At 40.2% G+C, this 22,122-nt stretch overlaps 1 protein-coding gene across 1 annotated transcript; it reads right to left on the bottom strand.

Annotated features, from left to right (window-relative positions):
* Positions 1–392: 392 nt before the first annotated feature.
* On the bottom strand, positions 393–21,874 carry LOC144108084 (uncharacterized). The gene is made up of 10 exons (XM_077641365.1): positions 20,387–21,874; positions 18,027–18,083; positions 16,220–16,325; positions 14,196–14,674; positions 11,731–11,787; positions 9,920–10,025; positions 7,882–8,372; positions 5,420–5,476; positions 3,609–3,714; positions 393–2,061 (listed from the first exon to the last, which is right to left on the bottom strand). The coding sequence occupies exons 1-10, from the start codon at positions 20,845–20,847 to the stop codon at positions 1,567–1,569; spliced, it is 2,415 nt and encodes an 804-aa protein (XP_077497491.1). The 5' UTR covers positions 20,848–21,874; the 3' UTR covers positions 393–1,566.
* Positions 21,875–22,122: the final 248 nt, after the last annotated feature.

Here is a 22,122-nt window from a genome sequence, read left to right as displayed (position 1 = left end):
GCGATGAAAGAACTCTTTCCAGCTGAGCACAAGTAAAAAAGACACATTGAGCAATGAGAAGAGGCAGGAATGTAAGACTGTGCCAAATACGAAAACAAATGAACACATAAGGGACATGACGGATGCTGGTAGGCTACTTATATGTTCTTGGTTTGTCTTTTGTACCATTGTACATTCCTGTCATAATGAACCACCAAGCTCTGATCCAAATTTCACAGAAGAGAGAGCATTGACCCCCCGATGCAAAGATAATCCGTGACAATGATTCTCATATACATATGTGCACATCTTTGTTCTCCTCTCTTCTTATTACCCATGAGAAAGAACAAATAATTCTCACTGTTACTCTTTCTAATGCAAACCATTCTTTATTACTTGCCAACATGCCTTGATCAAGCATTCATGGAATAACACTATGCCCAGATCAAGAAAATTACTTTCAAAACAATACACTCTAAGGCACACTGCAGCCCAGCAACAGTTTTTCCATGCAGCTGATTTTTCACCAAAAAATTTGTCATTAAAAAAAAGTCATATCTCTGGAGTGCACCAAGTGGTTTCTGTTTGCGAAAATTGCACACAAAAAGAGGACAGTAATACAAAACGGTTTTGACTGCCACATATTTCAACACAGCCGCCAGTAAGTTACTTCAAATTGTCTTGGTTCTTTCAAAAAGAACTGCACAAACTCCAGACAATAACCATGTCAAATAAGGCAGATCTCAGCCAACAACTTTTTCCATTACTGCAAGTGCCGTGATGGTAGTATTTAATCTTAAGACTGGGCACATTTGCTCCCATACATAAAAGCTGCAAACTGAATGTCAATCAGAAGCTAATACACGAGATCAAGTGCTAGTGGAATAACTCTTGCAGTTCCAGTCCGGTGAAAACGTATCAGTAAAACTAGAGCTTCTGTTTAACCAGGAAGCAAATGGAGTGAATATTATAACAAGCATTCAAGAATATTTGTCGCCTGTAAAACATCAAGAACAGCAGAAAATTAAAACAAACACTACATTATTTTCAATACATAGAGGCAACAAAAGACAGCAACACAGGAACAAATCTAGTAAGTCATTCTTTTCCAGAATTTCCTTTAATGGAACAAAAACAATATTCATTCTGATGCCTGACTGTGTTTCTATGAATGAAAAGAAAAACATTTGAAACAAACATCATGCTGTACCTGTCTACTTTTAACACCATGTTTCGTAACCACATTTGCCAGTGCAAACACAAGACAGAGAGCTAGGATTCAGGAAAAGAATATTCAAACATAAACCGAATCGAGCATATTTCTTTAACAACACTCATTTCTCATGAACAAAAAGCCAAAACTGATCATGTGAACAATGGTTCATCCAAGAATTCTCTCTCGTCTTCTTTTGCATTATAGTGCCATGTAATATCAGAGCAACAGGCTTCTGGTGAAAAGGTGATGTTGAAATATTTTAATAATGAGCCCAGTGCAGAAGGGTATTACGGCCAGATTTGCTTCTCTGTACAATGCATAAACGTTTCCAACAAGCATGCCACTCAATGCTGGCAGAACACAACACAGCCTTACAGAACCATAGATGCTTCTGGCTGACATTTGCGTTCATGCTGTTTCATTGCCACTCTGCACGCAAATGCCTTTGAGCATAAACGACACTTGTAGGGTTTTTCACCCCTGTGCGATATCAAGTGGCTCTGTAGGCTGTTCTCATGCGTGAAGGTCCTGGGACACAAGTGGCAGTGGTATGGCTTCTCCCCCGTGTGAATACGAAGATGAATAACCAGGTGGTGCTTTCTTGTAAAGGCCTGGCTGCAATGGCTGCACCGGAAGGGGCGCTCTCCAGTGTGTTTCCTCATGTGACGCTTCAAATTCGAGCTGCGAGCTGTGGCATAGCCACATTCAGGGCAGATGTAGCGCTGCATTCCTTCTTGCAAAGTTTTCTCAGGTGGTGTGCTGCACTTGCTGCGACTGGTGGCCGAGGCTGCACAAAGGAAGGGAACACAAGTTTCTGAACACGTTTCTAAAAACATGCCTGATGCATCTACATTCACAGGTAAGATCTAGCCTATCTCCTGAGACAAGCTGGAGAACTCTTGTATGGCAACTGACCAAAACTGGCATCAAAACAGAGTACAAGGAGAGATGAAGGAAGCATATAACAGCATTATTTTCTCAAATGCACATAAATGAAAATCGTCACTAGGAAGTCAGACGACATGCTAGAAATATAGTTCCTTACACCTCAATGTGTGGATGCTTGCCTCGGCCCACAACACAAAAGCTGAACAAATATATGAAGCCATCCAAATAGAATTTAGACACACATAAGAGATACAAAAGAAAGAAAATTCAATTCGTTACAGATCAAGATGCCAGTATGAATGGAAACTACTCATATATCCTCATGGTCACTGGCTGTTGCTTTTTCCTATGTGCACTAGGTGCAATTCTGAAAGTCATACTATAATTAAGTCGGGATATATTTAAGGGAAACACTGCTACAGACCAACTTCATGCATGGCAGAAGTATTGAAATGCATCTGCAAAATCGGCATTTTGTTCTCTACTCTGATTGTTCAAATTCAATGATGCACAGCAACTGTTGTCACGATCATTTCTAAAATGAACTACAGGTTATTGGCTAGTCTAGTTCTAATTCCAAAAATGCATTAGTGTGTCCTCTTCATGCCCAGTATTTTGTGTGTAAGATCATTCAAACTATCATCCCAGTTCACATTAGGTGTTTATGCAACCATGCAGTTTATAGGTGATTAAAGAATCAATGCACTATAGAAATTATAGTCAAATACACGTTCATAGGTGCTCAATACAGTATATGTCTAGGTACTACACACAATCATAATGAACCAATTAATCAATTTGCCAACACTAACTGAAAAATCAGTCAATGATTTATTAGCCATTGGCATTAGGGGGAAAAAGGATTGCAGAATGTTGCATGTGTTATAGGAACTGCATGTTCTTCCACCACTGAGCCTGGCACCGTGCCGGCAAGAGTGGTGCCTGTGATTGTCTGACACTCATAAACATGATATTTTCTAATTCTTGATGCTGAATGGCAATTACAGAAAGAAACAGCCATACGCATAGGAATTATTTGTAACTGAATCACCGTCATCACTTAACTCACACAATGAAAATAAACTATCATATTGACACATCTGCACAAGAGTCGTCATGAATATGGAATGGGCACGCCAACAGCAGTTTCAGTAATAAAATTTGTGCTGGGTCACACGGCAGTGCATGTATGCAATTCAGTCAAACGTCACACATTTTATAACTTCCAATCTCCCTGACTGCACCCATAAAACTGATTCGTCCAGATATCACAGGTGCCATTTTGAATGTGTGCAACAATTGTCATAGCAACCTGTGCTGCTAAACCCTATGGGCACTTCAGGGTCAAGTGTGAATGTCGCAATGAAGGATACAGAAATATGAAATGGCAACAGGGTAATTATTTCCAACATAGTAACCCACAATGTAAAAGAAAAATCAAAAGGAAAACTGTTATTAACAGAGGCAAGTTGGTAATGCGTCACATAAAATGTGTAATAAAATAGCTGTCGACAAGCTACATTGCCGTCTGGACAAGAGGCAAGTAAGGGTGCTTTGGCAAAGAGTAATCCACAGATTGGTGGAAAGCAGACTTTGACTTGATTAGAAATACCGGCAGGGAGGCTTGCAACCTGAAAAAGAGGAGACATCACCTTTAGACAGTCTTGGCTTTCAATTTTTTTCATTTCCTAGAAATTTTTCCCACAAATAGAGATGATGTTATAAGCCAAGGTTGCCAGGTGCAACTACAGGATGAAAGCAATGAAACTGGAGGGAATCTTTGCAGCATTGGCTGAGGAACCTGAAAACCAGCGCTACTGATATACTTGCAGCGGAGCCACTGGTAGTAGGCTAACCAGATTTTTGCAAGTACACACAATATAACCAAAAAGACATGAAAAGATCCACAGAGCAGACCCTTATTGCCTACACATTAGGCTGACAGCAGTAATAAGAATTTAGTCATGCAAATGATGTGAGCATTTGATAGTGAACAAGATAACATGACTTCACTGCAACATGGCTCCTTAGCAGTAATAACCATTGCCCCTGCACACACATATGCAGTCTGCTTCAAGGCGCTTAACTTCATGGCAGAACTTTGATACACGATTTACTGGGCAAGCATTTTTGTGCTGCTCCATCAATATTGCAATAGCTCCCAAATAATACTTGCAGACATAGAACCCCCGACAGTCTGAGCACCTACAATGGGAACTACACAGACAGGTGAAACACCACATAACAAAAACTGCATCCAATAAGAGCTTCAGGGACTTGGTGCACCAAAGTAGCAAGTTTAATACAGCTCAATGGAGGTGAATTTTAATTCCATGTATTGCACAGACACGAGGGCACTTCAAGCCACCAGTGATGCACTGTGAGGGCAGCAGAAAAGAAATCGGTGCACAGCATACCAAGCATTGCTAAACATGACAGTAAGCAGCACAGCTCTGAAGAACTGTTTGTAGCAATTAATAGGAAAAAGGCCATCAGAAATGAAATTATCGCTCCAAGTGCATCCATGACAAAAAAAATTGGGGTACTCTTTGTCTTGTGGTAGAGCAGGAAAGAGGGCAGAAAAATTTCATGAAACAACAAAAGTGGCATTGTCATTTCATTGGAAAACAACTGCACATTCCAACTTTAGGGCAGTGCAATATAGGCAGTATGTGTACACTAGAAAAAATAATTACACTTTAAGCTTGATATATGAGAAGCTAGCAAGAGTATCGGGGAAGACCCAGGACATGAGGTTTATCAAAATAGCGACGCATATAAACTAAGAGATGCTTTCATTCTGCATTCTTTACAGGAATGAAACATGCACTGCAACCAAAACACAGGTGCAGAGGTAGAAGATTAGCTCGCCTTACTTTTGAAGATATTACATTTAATCTAAACACGTAATACCACACAGCTTCCCAACTAATACAAGTTGTGCTATGTGCACTTAAAGTTTCCTGTGGCCTCTTGGATATGTGGTATGACCCCTAAATTAAGAGAACAGAAAAAAATCTACAGAACTTTTTAGCTGCAAGGCTTCAAGAAGTGAATGAAAAATTGGTATATTGTTTGTATTAATTCATTCTAGCAGCTATTCCATCATTTTACAGATTGTGTGCTCAGTTAGCTCCAGAAAAAACATATTTGAATTCAGAAAATTGTGTTCATGGGCCTTGAAATGTTGTCATTCAGGATGACAGGAAAACAACAGCTAGCATCATTGTAAGCCATTGATAGAAACAACCGACTAATATTACTGCTGAATTCTGACTGAAATCCTGCACAGCTGCAGCTAAGCTATCAGCTATAACTACAAAAACGTGCTTTCACCTGAGTGTTACAATAATGTCAGGCAGTGGGAACAGGCACCATGTGATTTGACCTGATCTGGATAAAAACATGAAAAAACATAATTGAGTGAACTAAGCACCTGACCTCAAACAGTATTTCATAAGTGAAAGAAACCGGAGAATTGCGACCAGTGCTGTGTGAAGAATTTTTTTTAAAAGTGATTATACAGTAGTAAATGACCAGCTTTTCACTAAACACGATAAGACGTAGCCAGCCTTATCCAAGCAGCCCTGCATAAGAATGTTGCAGTCGAACCAACCAGGCGAGTGCCAATGTGGATGCGCGAGACCTACAAATAGCAGATCAGTAGCTCAAGTTCTCTCTCGCCCTCATCAAATAGATTGAAGACAAAAACCTGGTGTGTCTTCAGACAATATGGAGGAAGGAGTGGCAGATAAATAAACTGATACAGTACTGCTTTGCTGCTGACCAAAGTTAGAAGCAAAAAATGCATGGCTAAGTATGGAGGTAGTTTGGTACAGCAAAAAGGATACCATGGACGCATGCTCTCCCCACTACTGATTGCTGCAGAAACCACTACTGGCTGAATTAATGATGGCATCTTGATTGTGTTTACAGTGCTAGGCCCACAGTGTGCTTTACCCGTTCTACGAGGTCCTGTGCTACAGCACTATCCAAGCCACTATGTATCGCATGCAATGCACCGAAACGTGCATAAAAACATGCTGCAGCTCAAAACTTTGCTGCAACAGAATGGAAGACTCGTCACACTGCACACCATGAGCCAAGTGTTTTCTCTGCGTGCAAAAACAATATCTTTTCTACAATTATTCATTCTATCTCAAAACTACTTCACTCCTAAGAGGAAGCGACGAGGCAATGGCTTGCATTCTACCTTTGCACAAATTCTGCGATGAAAGAACTCTTTCCAGCTGAGCACAAGTAAAAAAGACACATTGAGCAATGAGAAGAGGCAGGAATGTAAGACTGTGCCAAATACGAAAACAAATGAACACATAAGGGACATGACGGATGCTGGTAGGCTACTTATATGTTCTTGGTTTGTCTTTTGTACCATTGTACATTCCTGTCATAATGAACCACCAAGCTCTGATCCAAATTTCACAGAAGAGAGAGCATTGACCCCCCGATGCAAAGATAATCCGTGACAATGATTCTCATATACATATGTGCACATCTTTGTTCTCCTCTCTTCTTATTACCCATGAGAAAGAACAAATAATTCTCACTGTTACTCTTTCTAATGCAAACCATTCTTTATTACTTGCCAACATGCCTTGATCAAGCATTCATGGAATAACACTATGCCCAGATCAAGAAAATTACTTTCAAAACAATACACTCTAAGGCACACTGCAGCCCAGCAACAGTTTTTCCATGCAGCTGATTTTTCACCAAAAAATTTGTCATTAAAAAAAAGTCATATCTCTGGAGTGCACCAAGTGGTTTCTGTTTGCGAAAATTGCACACAAAAAGAGGACAGTAATACAAAACGGTTTTGACTGCCACATATTTCAACACAGCCGCCAGTAAGTTACTTCAAATTGTCTTGGTTCTTTCAAAAAGAACTGCACAAACTCCAGACAATAACCATGTCAAATAAGGCAGATCTCAGCCAACAACTTTTTCCATTACTGCAAGTGCCGTGATGGTAGTATTTAATCTTAAGACTGGGCACATTTGCTCCCATACATAAAAGCTGCAAACTGAATGTCAATCAGAAGCTAATACACGAGATCAAGTGCTAGTGGAATAACTCTTGCAGTTCCAGTCCGGTGAAAACGTATCAGTAAAACTAGAGCTTCTGTTTAACCAGGAAGCAAATGGAGTGAATATTATAACAAGCATTCAAGAATATTTGTCGCCTGTAAAACATCAAGAACAGCAGAAAATTAAAACAAACACTACATTATTTTCAATACATAGAGGCAACAAAAGACAGCAACACAGGAACAAATCTAGTAAGTCATTCTTTTCCAGAATTTCCTTTAATGGAACAAAAACAATATTCATTCTGATGCCTGACTGTGTTTCTATGAATGAAAAGAAAAACATTTGAAACAAACATCATGCTGTACCTGTCTACTTTTAACACCATGTTTCGTAACCACATTTGCCAGTGCAAACACAAGACAGAGAGCTAGGATTCAGGAAAAGAATATTCAAACATAAACCGAATCGAGCATATTTCTTTAACAACACTCATTTCTCATGAACAAAAAGCCAAAACTGATCATGTGAACAATGGTTCATCCAAGAATTCTCTCTCGTCTTCTTTTGCATTATAGTGCCATGTAATATCAGAGCAACAGGCTTCTGGTGAAAAGGTGATGTTGAAATATTTTAATAATGAGCCCAGTGCAGAAGGGTATTACGGCCAGATTTGCTTCTCTGTACAATGCATAAACGTTTCCAACAAGCATGCCACTCAATGCTGGCAGAACACAACACAGCCTTACAGAACCATAGATGCTTCTGGCTGACATTTGCGTTCATGCTGTTTCATTGCCACTCTGCACGCAAATGCCTTTGAGCATAAACGACACTTGTAGGGTTTTTCACCCCTGTGCGATATCAAGTGGCTCTGTAGGCTGTTCTCATGCGTGAAGGTCCTGGGACACAAGTGGCAGTGGTATGGCTTCTCCCCCGTGTGAATACGAAGATGAATAACCAGGTGGTGCTTTCTTGTAAAGGCCTGGCTGCAATGGCTGCACCGGAAGGGGCGCTCTCCAGTGTGTTTCCTCATGTGACGCTTCAAATTCGAGCTGCGAGCTGTGGCATAGCCACATTCAGGGCAGATGTAGCGCTGCATTCCTTCTTGCAAAGTTTTCTCAGGTGGTGTGCTGCACTTGCTGCGACTGGTGGCCGAGGCTGCACAAAGGAAGGGAACACAAGTTTCTGAACACGTTTCTAAAAACATGCCTGATGCATCTACATTCACAGGTAAGATCTAGCCTATCTCCTGAGACAAGCTGGAGAACTCTTGTATGGCAACTGACCAAAACTGGCATCAAAACAGAGTACAAGGAGAGATGAAGGAAGCATATAACAGCATTATTTTCTCAAATGCACATAAATGAAAATCGTCACTAGGAAGTCAGACGACATGCTAGAAATATAGTTCCTTACACCTCAATGTGTGGATGCTTGCCTCGGCCCACAACACAAAAGCTGAACAAATATATGAAGCCATCCAAATAGAATTTAGACACACATAAGAGATACAAAAGAAAGAAAATTCAATTCGTTACAGATCAAGATGCCAGTATGAATGGAAACTACTCATATATCCTCATGGTCACTGGCTGTTGCTTTTTCCTATGTGCACTAGGTGCAATTCTGAAAGTCATACTATAATTAAGTCGGGATATATTTAAGGGAAACACTGCTACAGACCAACTTCATGCATGGCAGAAGTATTGAAATGCATCTGCAAAATCGGCATTTTGTTCTCTACTCTGATTGTTCAAATTCAATGATGCACAGCAACTGTTGTCACGATCATTTCTAAAATGAACTACAGGTTATTGGCTAGTCTAGTTCTAATTCCAAAAATGCATTAGTGTGTCCTCTTCATGCCCAGTATTTTGTGTGTAAGATCATTCAAACTATCATCCCAGTTCACATTAGGTGTTTATGCAACCATGCAGTTTATAGGTGATTAAAGAATCAATGCACTATAGAAATTATAGTCAAATACACGTTCATAGGTGCTCAATACAGTATATGTCTAGGTACTACACACAATCATAATGAACCAATTAATCAATTTGCCAACACTAACTGAAAAATCAGTCAATGATTTATTAGCCATTGGCATTAGGGGGAAAAAGGATTGCAGAATGTTGCATGTGTTATAGGAACTGCATGTTCTTCCACCACTGAGCCTGGCACCGTGCCGGCAAGAGTGGTGCCTGTGATTGTCTGACACTCATAAACATGATATTTTCTAATTCTTGATGCTGAATGGCAATTACAGAAAGAAACAGCCATACGCATAGGAATTATTTGTAACTGAATCACCGTCATCACTTAACTCACACAATGAAAATAAACTATCATATTGACACATCTGCACAAGAGTCGTCATGAATATGGAATGGGCACGCCAACAGCAGTTTCAGTAATAAAATTTGTGCTGGGTCACACGGCAGTGCATGTATGCAATTCAGTCAAACGTCACACATTTTATAACTTCCAATCTCCCTGACTGCACCCATAAAACTGATTCGTCCAGATATCGCAGGTGCCATTTTGAATGTGTGCAACAATTGTCATAGCAACCTGTGCTGCTAAACCCTATGGGCACTTCAGGGTCAAGTGTGAATGTCGCAATGAAGGATACAGAAATATGAAATGGCAACAGGGTAATTATTTCCAACATAGTAACCCACAATGTAAAAGAAAAATCAAAAGGAAAACTGTTATTAACAGAGGCAAGTTGGTAATGCGTCACATAAAATGTGTAATAAAATAGCTGTCGACAAGCTACATTGCCGTCTGGACAAGAGGCAAGTAAGGGTGCTTTGGCAAAGAGTAATCCACAGATTGGTGGAAAGCAGACTTTGACTTGATTAGAAATACCGGCAGGGAGGCTTGCAACCTGAAAAAGAGGAGACATCACCTTTAGACAGTCTTGGCTTTCAATTTTTTTCATTTCCTAGAAATTTTTCCCACAAATAGAGATGATGTTATAAGCCAAGGTTGCCAGGTGCAACTACAGGATGAAAGCAATGAAACTGGAGGGAATCTTTGCAGCATTGGCTGAGGAACCTGAAAACCAGCGCTACTGATATACTTGCAGCGGAGCCACTGGTAGTAGGCTAACCAGATTTTTGCAAGTACACACAATATAACCAAAAAGACATGAAAAGATCCACAGAGCAGACCCTTATTGCCTACACATTAGGCTGACAGCAGTAATAAGAATTTAGTCATGCAAATGATGTGAGCATTTGATAGTGAACAAGATAACATGACTTCACTGCAACATGGCTCCTTAGCAGTAATAACCATTGCCCCTGCACACACATATGCAGTCTGCTTCAAGGCGCTTAACTTCATGGCAGAACTTTGATACACGATTTACTGGGCAAGCATTTTTGTGCTGCTCCATCAATATTGCAATAGCTCCCAAATAATACTTGCAGACATAGAACCCCCGACAGTCTGAGCACCTACAATGGGAACTACACAGACAGGTGAAACACCACATAACAAAAACTGCATCCAATAAGAGCTTCAGGGACTTGGTGCACCAAAGTAGCAAGTTTATTACAGCTCAATGGAGGTGAATTTTAATTCCATGTATTGCACAGACACGAGGGCACTTCAAGCCACCAGTGATGCACTGTGAGGGCAGCAGAAAAGAAACCGGTGCACAGCATACCAAGCATTGCTAAACATGACAGTAAGCAGCACAGCTCTGAAGAACTGTTTGTAGCAATTAATAGGAAAAAGGCCATCAGAAATGAAATTATCGCTCCAAGTGCATCCATGACAAAAAAAATTGGGGTACTCTTTGTCTTGTGGTAGAGCAGGAAAGAGGGCAGAAAAATTTCATGAAACAACAAAAGTGGCATTGTCATTTCATTGGAAAACAACTGCACATTCCAACTTTAGGGCAGTGCAATATAGGCAGTATGTGTACACTAGAAAAAATAATTACACTTTAAGCTTGATATATGAGAAGCTAGCAAGAGTATCGGGGAAGACCCAGGACATGAGGTTTATCAAAATAGCGACGCATATAAACTAAGAGATGCTTTCATTCTGCATTCTTTACAGGAATGAAACATGCACTGCAACCAAAACACAGGTGCAGAGGTAGAAGATTAGCTCGCCTTACTTTTGAAGATATTGAATTCAACCTAACCATGTAATAACACACAGCTTCCCAACTAATACAAGTTGTGCTATGTGCACTTAAAGTTTCCTGCGGCCTCTTGGATATGTGGTATGACCCCTAAATTAAGAGAACAGAAAAAAATCTACAGAACTTTTTAGCTGCAAGGCTTCAAGAAGTGAATGAAAAATTGGTATATTGTTTGTATTAATTCATTCTAGCAGCTATTCCATCATTTTACAGATTGTGTGCTCAGTTAGCTCCAGAAAAAACATATTTGAATTCAGAAAATTGTGTTCATGGGCCTTGAAATGTTGTCATTCAGGATGACAGGAAAACAACAGCTAGCATCATTGTAAGCCATTGATAGAAACAACCGACTAATATTACTGCTGAATTCTGACTGAAATCCTGCACAGCTGCAGCTAAGCTATCAGCTATAACTACAAAAACGTGCTTTCACCTGAGTGTTACAATAATGTCAGGCAGTGGGAACAGGCACCATGTGATTTGACCTGATCTGGATAAAAACATGAAAAAACATAATTGAGTGAACTAAGCACCTGACCTCAAACAGTATTTCATAAGTGAAAGAAACCGGAGAATTGCGACCAGTGCTGTGTGAAGAATTTTTTTTAAAAGTGATTATACAGTAGTAAATGACCAGCTTTTCACTAAACACGATAAGACGTAGCCAGCCTTATCCAAGCAGCCCTGCATAAGAATGTTGCAGTCGAACCAACCAGGCGAGTGCCAATGTGGATGCGCGAGACCTACAAATGGCAGATCAGTAGCTCAAGTTCTCTCTCGCCCTCATCAAATAGATTGAAGACAAAAACCTGGTGTGTCTTCAGACAATATGGAGGAAGGAGTGGCAGATAAATAAACTGATACAGTACTGCTTTGCTGCTGACCAAAGTTAGAAGCAAAAAATGCATGGCTAAGTATGGAGGTAGTTTGGTACAGCAAAAAGGATACCATGGACGCATGCTCTCCCCACTACTGATTGCTGCAGAAACCGCTACTGGCTGAATTAATGATGGCATCTTGATTGTGTTTACAGTGCTAGGCCCACAGTGTGTTTTACCCGTTCTACGAGGTCCTGTGCTACAGCACTATCCAAGCCACTGTGTATCGCATGCAATGCACCGAAACGTGCATAAAAACATGCTGCAGCTCAAAACTTTGCTGCAACCGAGTGAAAGACTCGTCACACTGCACACCATGAGCCAAGTGTTTTCTCTGCGTGCAAAAACAATATCTTTTCTACAATTATTCTATCTCAAAACTACTTCACTCCTAAGAGGAAGCGACGAGGCAATGGCTTGCATTCTACCTTTGCACAAATTCTGCGATGAAAGAACTCTTTCCAGCTGAGCACAAGTAAAAAAGACACATTGAGCAATGAGAAGAGGCAGGAATGTAAGACTGTGCCAAATACGAAAACAAATGAACACATAAGGGACATGACGGATGCTGGTAGGCTACTTATGTGTTCTTGGTTTGTCTTTTGTACCATTGTACATTCCTGTCATAAAGAACCACCAAGCTCTGATCCAAATTTCACAGAAGAGAGAGCATTGGCCCCCCCAATGCAAAGATAATCCGTGACAATGATTCTCATATACATATGTGCACATCTTTGTTCTCCTCTCTTCTTATTACCCATGAGAAAGAACAATTAATTCTCACTGTTACTCTTTCTAATGCAAACCATTCTTTATTACTTGCCAACATGCCTTGATCAAGCATTCATGGAAAAACACTATACGCAGATCAAGAAAATTACTTTCAAAATGGTACACTCTAAGGCACACTGCAGCCCAGCAACAGTTTTTCCATGCAGCTGTTTTTTCACAAAAAAATTTGTCGTTAAAAAAAAGTCATATCTCCAGAGTGCACCAAGTGGTTTCTGTTTGCGAAATTGCACACAAAACAAGGACAGTAATACAGAACAGTTTTGACTGCCACATATTTAAACACAGCCACCAGTAAGTTACTTCAAATTGTGTTGGTTCTTTCAAATACTTACAACTGCACGAACTGTAGGCAATAACCATGTCAAATAAGGCAGGTTTCAGCCAACGACTCTTGCCATTACTGTAAGTGCCGTGATTGTAGTATTTAATCTTAAGACTGGGCACATTTGCTCCCATACATAAAAGCTGCAAACTGAACGTCAATAAGAAGCTAGTACGAGATCAAGTGCTAGTGGAACAACTCTTGCAGTTCCAGTCCGGTGAAAACGTATCAGTAAAACTAGAGCTTCTGTTTAACCAGGAAGCAAATGGAGTGAATATTATAACAAGCATTCAAGAATATTTGTCGCCTGTAAAACATCAAGAACAGCAGAAAATTAAAATAAAAACTACATTATTTTCAATACATAGAGGCAACAAAAGACAGCAACACAGGAACAAATTTAGTAATTCATTCTTTTCCAGAATTTCCTTTAATGGAAAAAAAACAATATTCATTCTGATGCCTGACTGTGTTTCTATGAATAAAAAGAAAAACATTTGAAACAAACATCATGCTGTACCTGTGTATTTTTAACACCAAGTTTCGTAACCACATTTGCCAGTGCAAACATAAGACAGAGAGCTAGGATTCAGGAAAAGAATATTCAAACATAAACCAAGTCCAGCACATTTCTTTGACAACTCTCTTCATTTCTCACGAACAAAAAGCCAAAACTGATCATGTGAACAACGGTTCATCCAAGAATTCTCTCACGTCTACTTATGCATTATGGTGCCATGTAACATCAGAGCAACAGGCTTCTTGTGAAAAGGTGTTACCATGAAATATTTTAATAATGAGCCCAGTACAGAAGGACCTTAAGGCCAGATTTGCTTCTCTGTACAATGCATAAAGGTTTCCAACAAGCATTCCACTCAATGCTGGCAGAACACAACACAGCCTTACAGAACCACAGACGCTTCTGGGTGATATTTGCGTTCATGCCGTTTCATTGCCACCCTGGACGCAAATGTCTTTGAGCAGAAATGACACTCGTACGGTTTTTCACCCCTGTGCGATATCAAGTGCCTCTGTAGGCTGGTATCATGCTTGAAGGTCCCGGGACACAGATGGCATTGGTACGGTTTCTCGCCCGTGTGAATGCGAAGATGAACAACCAGGTGGTGCTTTCTTGCAAAGGCCTGGCTGCAATGGCTGCACTGGAAGGGGCGCTCTCCAGTGTGTTTCCTCAGGTGAAACTTCAAATTCGAGTTGTAAGCTGTGGCATAGCCACATTCAGGGCAGATGTAGCGCTGCATTCCTTCTTGCAAAGTTTGCTCAGGCGGTGAGCTGCACTTGCTGCGACTGGTGGCCGAGCCTGCACAAAGGAAGGAAACACATGTTTCTAAAAACATGCCTGATGCATCTACATTCACAGGTAAGATCTAGCCTATCTCCTAAGACAAGCTGGAGAACTCTTGTATGGCAACTGACCAAAACTGGCATCAAAACAGAGTACAAGGAGAAATGAAGGAAGCATATAACAGCATTATTTTCTCAAATGCACATAAATGAAAATTGTCACTAGGAAGTCAAGACATGCTAGAAATTAAGTTCCTTACACCTCAATGTGTGGATGCTTGCCTCGGCACAAAACACAAAAGCAGAACAAATATATGAAGCCATCCAAATAGAATTTAGACACACGTAAGAGATACAAAAGAAAGAAAATTCAATTTGTTACAGATCAATATGCCAGTATGAATGGAAACTACTCATATATCCTCATAGTCACTGACTGTTGCTTTTTCCTATGTGCACTAGGTGCAATTCTGGAAGTCATACTATAATTAAGTCGGGATATAATTAAGAGAAACATTGCTACAGACCAACTTCATGCATGGCAGAAGTTTTGAAATGCATCTGCAGAATCGGCATTTTGTTGTCTGCTTTGATTTTTCAAATTCAATGATGCACTGCAACTGTTGTCACGATCATTTCTAAAATGAACTACAGGTTATTGGCTAGTCCAGTTCTAATTCCAAAAATGCATCAGTGTGTCCTCTTCATGCCCAGTATTTTGTGTGTAAGATCATTCAAACTATCATCCCAGTTCACATTAGGTGTTTATGCAACCATGAAGTTTATAGGTGATTAAAGAATCAATGCACTATAGAAATTATAGTCAAATACACGTTCATAGGTGCTCAATACAGTATATGTCTAGGTACTACACACAATCATAATGAACCAATTAATCAATTTGCCAACACTAACTGAAAAATCAGTCAATGATTTATTAGCCATTGGCATAAGGGGGAAAAAGGATTGCAGAATGTTGCATGTGTTATAGGAACTGCATGTTCTTCCACCACTGAGCCTGGCACCGTGCCGGCAAGAGTGGTGCCTGTGATTGTCTGACACTCATAAACATGATATTTTCTAATTCTTGATGCTGAATGGCAATTACAGAAAGAAACAGCCATACGCATAGGAATTATTCGTAACTGAATCACCGTCGTCACTTAACTCACACAATGAAAATAAACTATCATATTGACGCATCTGCACAAGAGTCGTCATGAATATGGAATGGGCACGCCAACAGCAGTTTCAGTAATAAAATTTGTGCTGGGTCACACGGCAGTGCATGTATGCAATTCAGTCAAACGTCACACATTTTATAACTTCCAATCTCCCTGACTGCACCCATAAAACTGATTCGTCCAGATATCACAGGTGCCATTTTGAATGTGTGCAACAATTGTCATAGCAACCTGTGCTGCTAAACCCTATGGGCACTTCAGGGTCAAGTGTGAATGTCGCAATGAAGGATACAGAAATATGAAATGGCAACAGGGTAATTATTTCCAACATAGTAACCCACAATGTAAAAGAAAAATCAAAAGGAAAACTGTTATTAACAGAGGCAAGTTGGTAATGCGTCACATAAAATGTGTAATAAAATAGCTGTCGACAAGCTACATTGCCGTCTGGACAAGAGGCAAGTAAGGGTGCTTTGGCAAAGAGTAATCCACAGATTGGTGGAAAGCAGAGTTTGACTTGATTAGAAATACCGGCAGGGAGGCTTGCAACCTGAAAAAGAGGAGACATCACCTTTAGACAGTTTTAGCTTTCAATTTTTTCTCGTTAACTAGAAATTTTTCCCACAAATAGAGATGATGTTATAAGCCAAGGTTGCCAGGTGCAACTACAGGATGAAAGCAATGAAACTGGAGGGAATCTTTGCAGCATTGGCTGAGGAACCTGAAAACCAGCGCTACTGATATACTTGCAGCGGAGCCACTGGTAGTAGGCTAACCAGATTTTTGCAAGTACACACAATATAACCAAAAAGACATGAAAAGACCCACAGAGCAGACCCTTATTGCCTACACATTAGGCTGACAGCAGTAATAAGAATTTAGTCATGCAAATGATGTGAGCATTTGATAGTGAACAAGATAACATGACTTCACTGCAACATGGCTCCTTAGCAGTAATAACCATTGCCCCTGCACGCACATATGCAGTCTGCTTCAAGGCACTTAACTTCATGGCAGAACTTTGATACACGATTTACTGGGCAAGCATTTTTGTGCTGCTCCATCAATATTGCAATAGCTCCCAAATAATACTTGCAGACATAGAACCCCGACAGTCTGAGCACCTACAATGGGAACTACACAGACAGGTGAAACACCACATAACAAAAACTGCATCCAATAAGAGCTTCAGGGACTTGGTGCACCAAAGTAGCAAATTTAATACAGCTCAATGGAGGTGAATTTTAATTCCATGTATTGCACAGACACGAGGGCACTTCAAGCCACCAGTGATGCACTGTGAGGGCAGCAGAAAAGAAACCGGTGCACAGCATACCAAGCATTGCTAAACATGACAGTAAGCAGCACAGCTCTGAAGAACTGTTTGTAGCAATTAATAGGAAAAAGGCCATCAGAAATGAAATTATCGCTCCAAGTGCATCCATGACAAAAAAAATTGGGGTACTCTTTGTCTTGTGGTAGAGCAGGAAAGAGGGCAGAAAAATTTCATGAAACAACAAAAGTGGCATTGTCATTTCATTGGAAAACAACTGCACATTCCAACTTTAGGGCAGTGCAATATAGGCAGTATGTGTACACTAGAATAATTACACTTTAAGCTTGTTATATGAGAAGCTAGCAAGAGTATCGGGGAAGACCCAGGACATGAGGTTTATCAAAATAGCGACGCATATAAACTAAGAGATGCTTTCATTCTGCATTCTTTACAGGAATGAAACATGCACTGCAAGCAAAACACAGGTGCAGAGGTAGAAGATTAGCTCGCCTTACTTTTGAAGATATTGAATTCAACCTAACCATGTAATAACACACAGCTTCCCAACTAATACAAGTTGTGCTATGTGCACTTAAAGTTTCCTGCGGCCTCTTGGATATGTGGTATGACCCCTAAATTAAGAGAACAGAAAAAAATCTACAGAACTTTTTAGCTGCAAGGCTTCAAGAAGTGAATGAAAAATTGGTATATTGTTTGTATTAATTCATTCTAGCAGCTATTCCATCATTTTACAGATTGTGTGCTCAGTTAGCTCCAGAAAAAACATATTTGAATTCAGAAAATTGTGTTCATGGGCCTTGAAATGTTGTCATTCAGGATGACAGGAAAACAACAGCTAGCATCATTGTAAGCCATTGATAGAAACAACCGACTAATATTACTGCTGAATTCTGACTGAAATCCTGCACAGCTGCAGCTAAGCTATCAGCTATAACTACAAAAACGCGCTTTCACCTGAGTGTTACAATAATGTCAGGCAGTGGGAACAGGCACCATGTGATTTGACCTGATCTGGATAAAAACATGAAAAAACATAATTGAGTGAACTAAGCATCTGACCTCAAATAGTATTACATAAGTGAAAGAAACCGGAGAATTGCGACCAGTGCTGTGTGAAGAATAATTTTTTTAAAAGTGATTATACAGTAGTAAATGACCAGCTTTTCACTAAACACTATAAGACGTAGCCAGCCTTATCCAAGCAGCCCTGCATAAGAATGTTGCAGTCGAACCAACCAGGCGAGTGCCAATGTGGATGCGCGAGACCTACAAATGGCAGATCAGTAGCCCAAGTTCTCTCTCGCCCTCATCAAATAGATTGAAGACAAAAACCTGGTGTGTCTTCAGACAATATGGAGGAAGGAGTGGCAGATAAATAAACTGATACAGTACTGCTTTGCTGCTGACCAAAGTTAGAAGCAAAAAATGCATGGCTAAGTATGGAGGTAGTTTGGTACAGCAAAAAGGATACCATGGACGCATGCTCTCCCCACTACTGATTGCTGCAGAAACCGCTACTGGCTGAATTAATGATGGCATCTTGATTGTGTTTACAGTGCTAGGCCCACAGTGTGCTTTACCCGTTCTACGGGGTCCTGTGCTACAGCACTATCCAAGCCACTATGTATCGCATGCAATGCACCGAAACGTGCATAAAAACATGCTGCAGCTCAAAACTTTGCTGCAACAGAATGGAAGACTCGTCACACTGCACACCATGAGCCAAGTGTTTTCTCTGCGTGCAAAAACAATATCTTTTCTACAATTATTCATTCTATCTCAAAACTACTTCACTCCTAAGAGGAAGCGACGAGGCAATGGCTTGCATTCTACCTTTGCACAAATTGTGCGATGAAAGAACTCTTTCCAGCTGAGCACAAGTAAAAAAGACACATTGAGCAATGAGAAGAGGCAGGAATGTAAGACTGTGCCAAATACGAAAACAAATGAACACATAAGGAACATGACGGATGCTGGTAGGCTACTTATGTGTTCTTGGTTTGTCTTTTGTACCATTGTACATTCCTGTCATAATGAACCACCAAGCTCTGATCCAAATTTCACAGAAGAGAGAGCATTGGCCCCCCCAATGCAAAGATAATCCGTGACAATGATTCTCATATACATATGTGCACATCTTTGTTCTCCTCTCTTCTTATTACCCATGAGAAAGAACAAATAATTCTCACTGTTACTCTTTCTAATGCAAACCATTCTTTATTACTTGCCAACATGCCTTGATGAAGCATTCATGGAATAACACTATGCCCAGATCAAGACAATTACTTTCAAAACGATACACTCTAAGGCACAATGCAGCCCGCCAACAGTTTTTCCATGCAGCTGATTTTTCACAAAAAAATTTGTCGTTAAAAAAAAGTCATATCTCTAGAGTGCACCAAGTGGTTTCTGTTTGCGAAATTGCACACAAAACAAGGACAGTAATACAGAACAGTTTTGACTGCCACATATTTCAACACAGCCACCAGTAATTTACTTCTAATTGTCTTGGTTCTTTCAAAAAGAACTGCACGAACTCCAGACAATAACCATGTCAAATAAGGCAGATTTCAGCCAACAACTTTTTCCATTACTGCAAGTGCCGTGATGGTAGTATTTATTCTTAAGACTGGGCACATTTGCTCCCATACATAAAAGCTGCAAACTGAATGTCAATCAGAAGCTAATACACGAGATCAAGTGCTAGTGGAATAACTCTTGCAGTTCCAGTCCGGTGAAAACGTATCAGTAAAACTAGAGCTTCTGTTTAACCAAGAAGCAAATGGAGTGAATATTATAACAAGCATTCAAGAATATTTGTCGCCTGTAAAACATCAAGAACAGCAGAAAATTAAAACAAACACTACATTATTTTCAATACATAGAGGCAACAAAAGACAGCAACACAGGAACAAATCTAGTAAGTCATTCTTTTCCTGACTTTCCTCTAACAGAAAAAAACAATCAATATTCCTTCTGATGCCTGACTGCATAACTATGAATAAAAAGGAAAACATTTGAAGCAAACATCAAGCTGTGCCTGTGTATTTTTAACACCAAGTTCCATAACAACAAAAAGCCAAAACTGAGCATGTAAACAACGATTCATTCCAGAATTCTCACACGTCTTCTTTTGCATTATGGTGCTATGTAACATCAGAGCAACAGGCTTCTTGTGAAATGTGTTATCATGACATTTTAATAATGAGCCCAGTACAGAAGGGCCTTAAGGCCACATTTTCTTTTCTATGCAATGCATAAAGGTTTCCAACAAGCATGCCACCCAATGGTGGCAGAACACAACACTGCCTTACAGAACCACAGACGCTTCTGGCTGACATTTGCGTTCATGCCATTTCTTTTTCACCCTGCATGCAAATGCCTTTGAGCAGAAATGACACTTGTAGGGTTTTTCACCCCTGTGCGATATCAAGTGGCTCTTCAGGCTGGTATCACGTGTGAAGGTCCTGGGACACAGGTGGCATTGGTACGGCTTCTCGCCTGTATGAATGCGAAGGTGATACCCCAGGTGGTGCTTTCTTGCAAAGGCCTGGCTGCAATGGCTGCACTGGAAGGGGCGCTCTCCAGTGTGTTTTCTCAGGTGACACTTCAACCTCGAGCTGCGATCTGTGGCATAGCCACATTCAGGGCAGATGTAGCGCTGCATTCCTTCTTGCAAAGTTTTCTCAGGTGGTGAGCTGCACTTGCTGCGACTGGTGGCCGAGGCTGCACAAAGGAAGGGAACACAAGTTTCTGAACACGTTTCTAAAAACATGCCTGATGCATCTACATTCACAGGTAAGATCTAGCCTATCTCCTAAGACAAGCTGGAGAACTCTTGTATGGCAACTGACCAAAACTGGCATCAAAACAGAGTACAAGGAGAGATGAAGGAAGCATATAACAGCATTATTTTCTCAAATGCACATAAATGAAAATTGTCACTAGGAAGTCACACGACATGCTAGAAATATAGTTCCTTACACCTCAATGTGTGGATGCTTGCCTCGGCACACAACACAAAAGCAGAACAAATATATGAAGCCATCCAAATAGAATTTAGACACACATAAGAGATACAAAAGAAAGAAAATTCAATTCGTTAAGATCAAGATGCCAGTATGAATGAAAACTACTCATATATCCTCATGGTCACTGACTGTTGCTTTTTCGTATGTGCACTAGGTGCGATTCTGAAAGTCATACTATAATTAATTCGGGATATATTTAAGGGAAACACTGCTACAGACCAACTTCATGCACGGCAGAAGTTTTGAAATGCGTCTGCAGAATCGGCACTTTGTTGTCTGCTTTGATTTTTCAAATTCAATGATGCACTGCAACTGTTGTCACGATCATTTCTAAAATGAACTACAGGTTATTGGCTAGTCTAGTTTTAATTCCAAAAATGCATCAGTGTGTCATCTTCATGCCCAGTATTTTGTGTGTAAGATCATTCAAACTATCATCCCAGTTCACATTAGGTGTTTATGCAACCATGCAGTTTATAGGTGATTAAAGAATCAATGCACTATAGAAATTATAGTCAAATACACGTTCATAGGTGCTCAATACAGTATATGTCTAGGTACTACACACAATCATAATGAACCAATTAATCAATTTGCCAACACTAACTGAAAAATCAGTCAATGATTTATTAGCCATTGGCATTAGGGGGAAAAAGGATTGCAGAATGTTGCATGTGTTATAGGAACTGCATGTTCTTCCACCACTGAGCCTGGCACCGTGCCGGCAAGAGTGGTGCCTGTGATTGTCTGACACTCATAAACATGATATTTTCTAATTCTTGATGCTGAATGGCAATTACAGAAAGAAACAGCCATACGCATAGGAATTATTTGTAACTGAATCACCGTCATCACTTAACTCACACAATGAAAATAAACTATCATATTGACACATCTGCACAAGAGTCGTCATGAATATGGAATGTGCACGCCAACAGCAGTTTCAGTAATAAAATTTGTGCTGGGTCACACGGCAGTGCATGTATGCAATTCAGTCAAATGTCACACATTTTATAACT

Source organism: Amblyomma americanum, chromosome 10 (assembly GCF_052857255.1).
Source record: "Amblyomma americanum isolate KBUSLIRL-KWMA chromosome 10, ASM5285725v1, whole genome shotgun sequence".
Taxonomy (NCBI): Eukaryota; Metazoa; Arthropoda; class Arachnida; order Ixodida; family Ixodidae; genus Amblyomma; species Amblyomma americanum.
This window is presented reverse-complemented; position numbering and strand designations above follow the sequence as displayed.

What these genes read in the sequence shown, in the direction of transcription:
- LOC144108084 (XM_077641365.1), bottom strand. Translation starts at nt 20,847, where the DNA reads ATGTTTTTAGAAACGTGTTCAGAAACTTGTGTTCCCTTCCTTTGTGCA. An exon ending in CCAGAAGCGTCTGTGGTTCT is followed by an intron (nt 11,788 to 14,195) that starts GTAAGGCTGTGT and finishes GTTTTTATCCAG; the next exon opens with ATCAGGTCAAATCACATGGT. An exon ending in GACATTATTGTAACACTCAG is followed by an intron (nt 3,715 to 5,419) that starts GTGAAAGCACGT and finishes CCTCTTTTTCAG; the next exon opens with GTTGCAAGCCTCCCTGCCGG.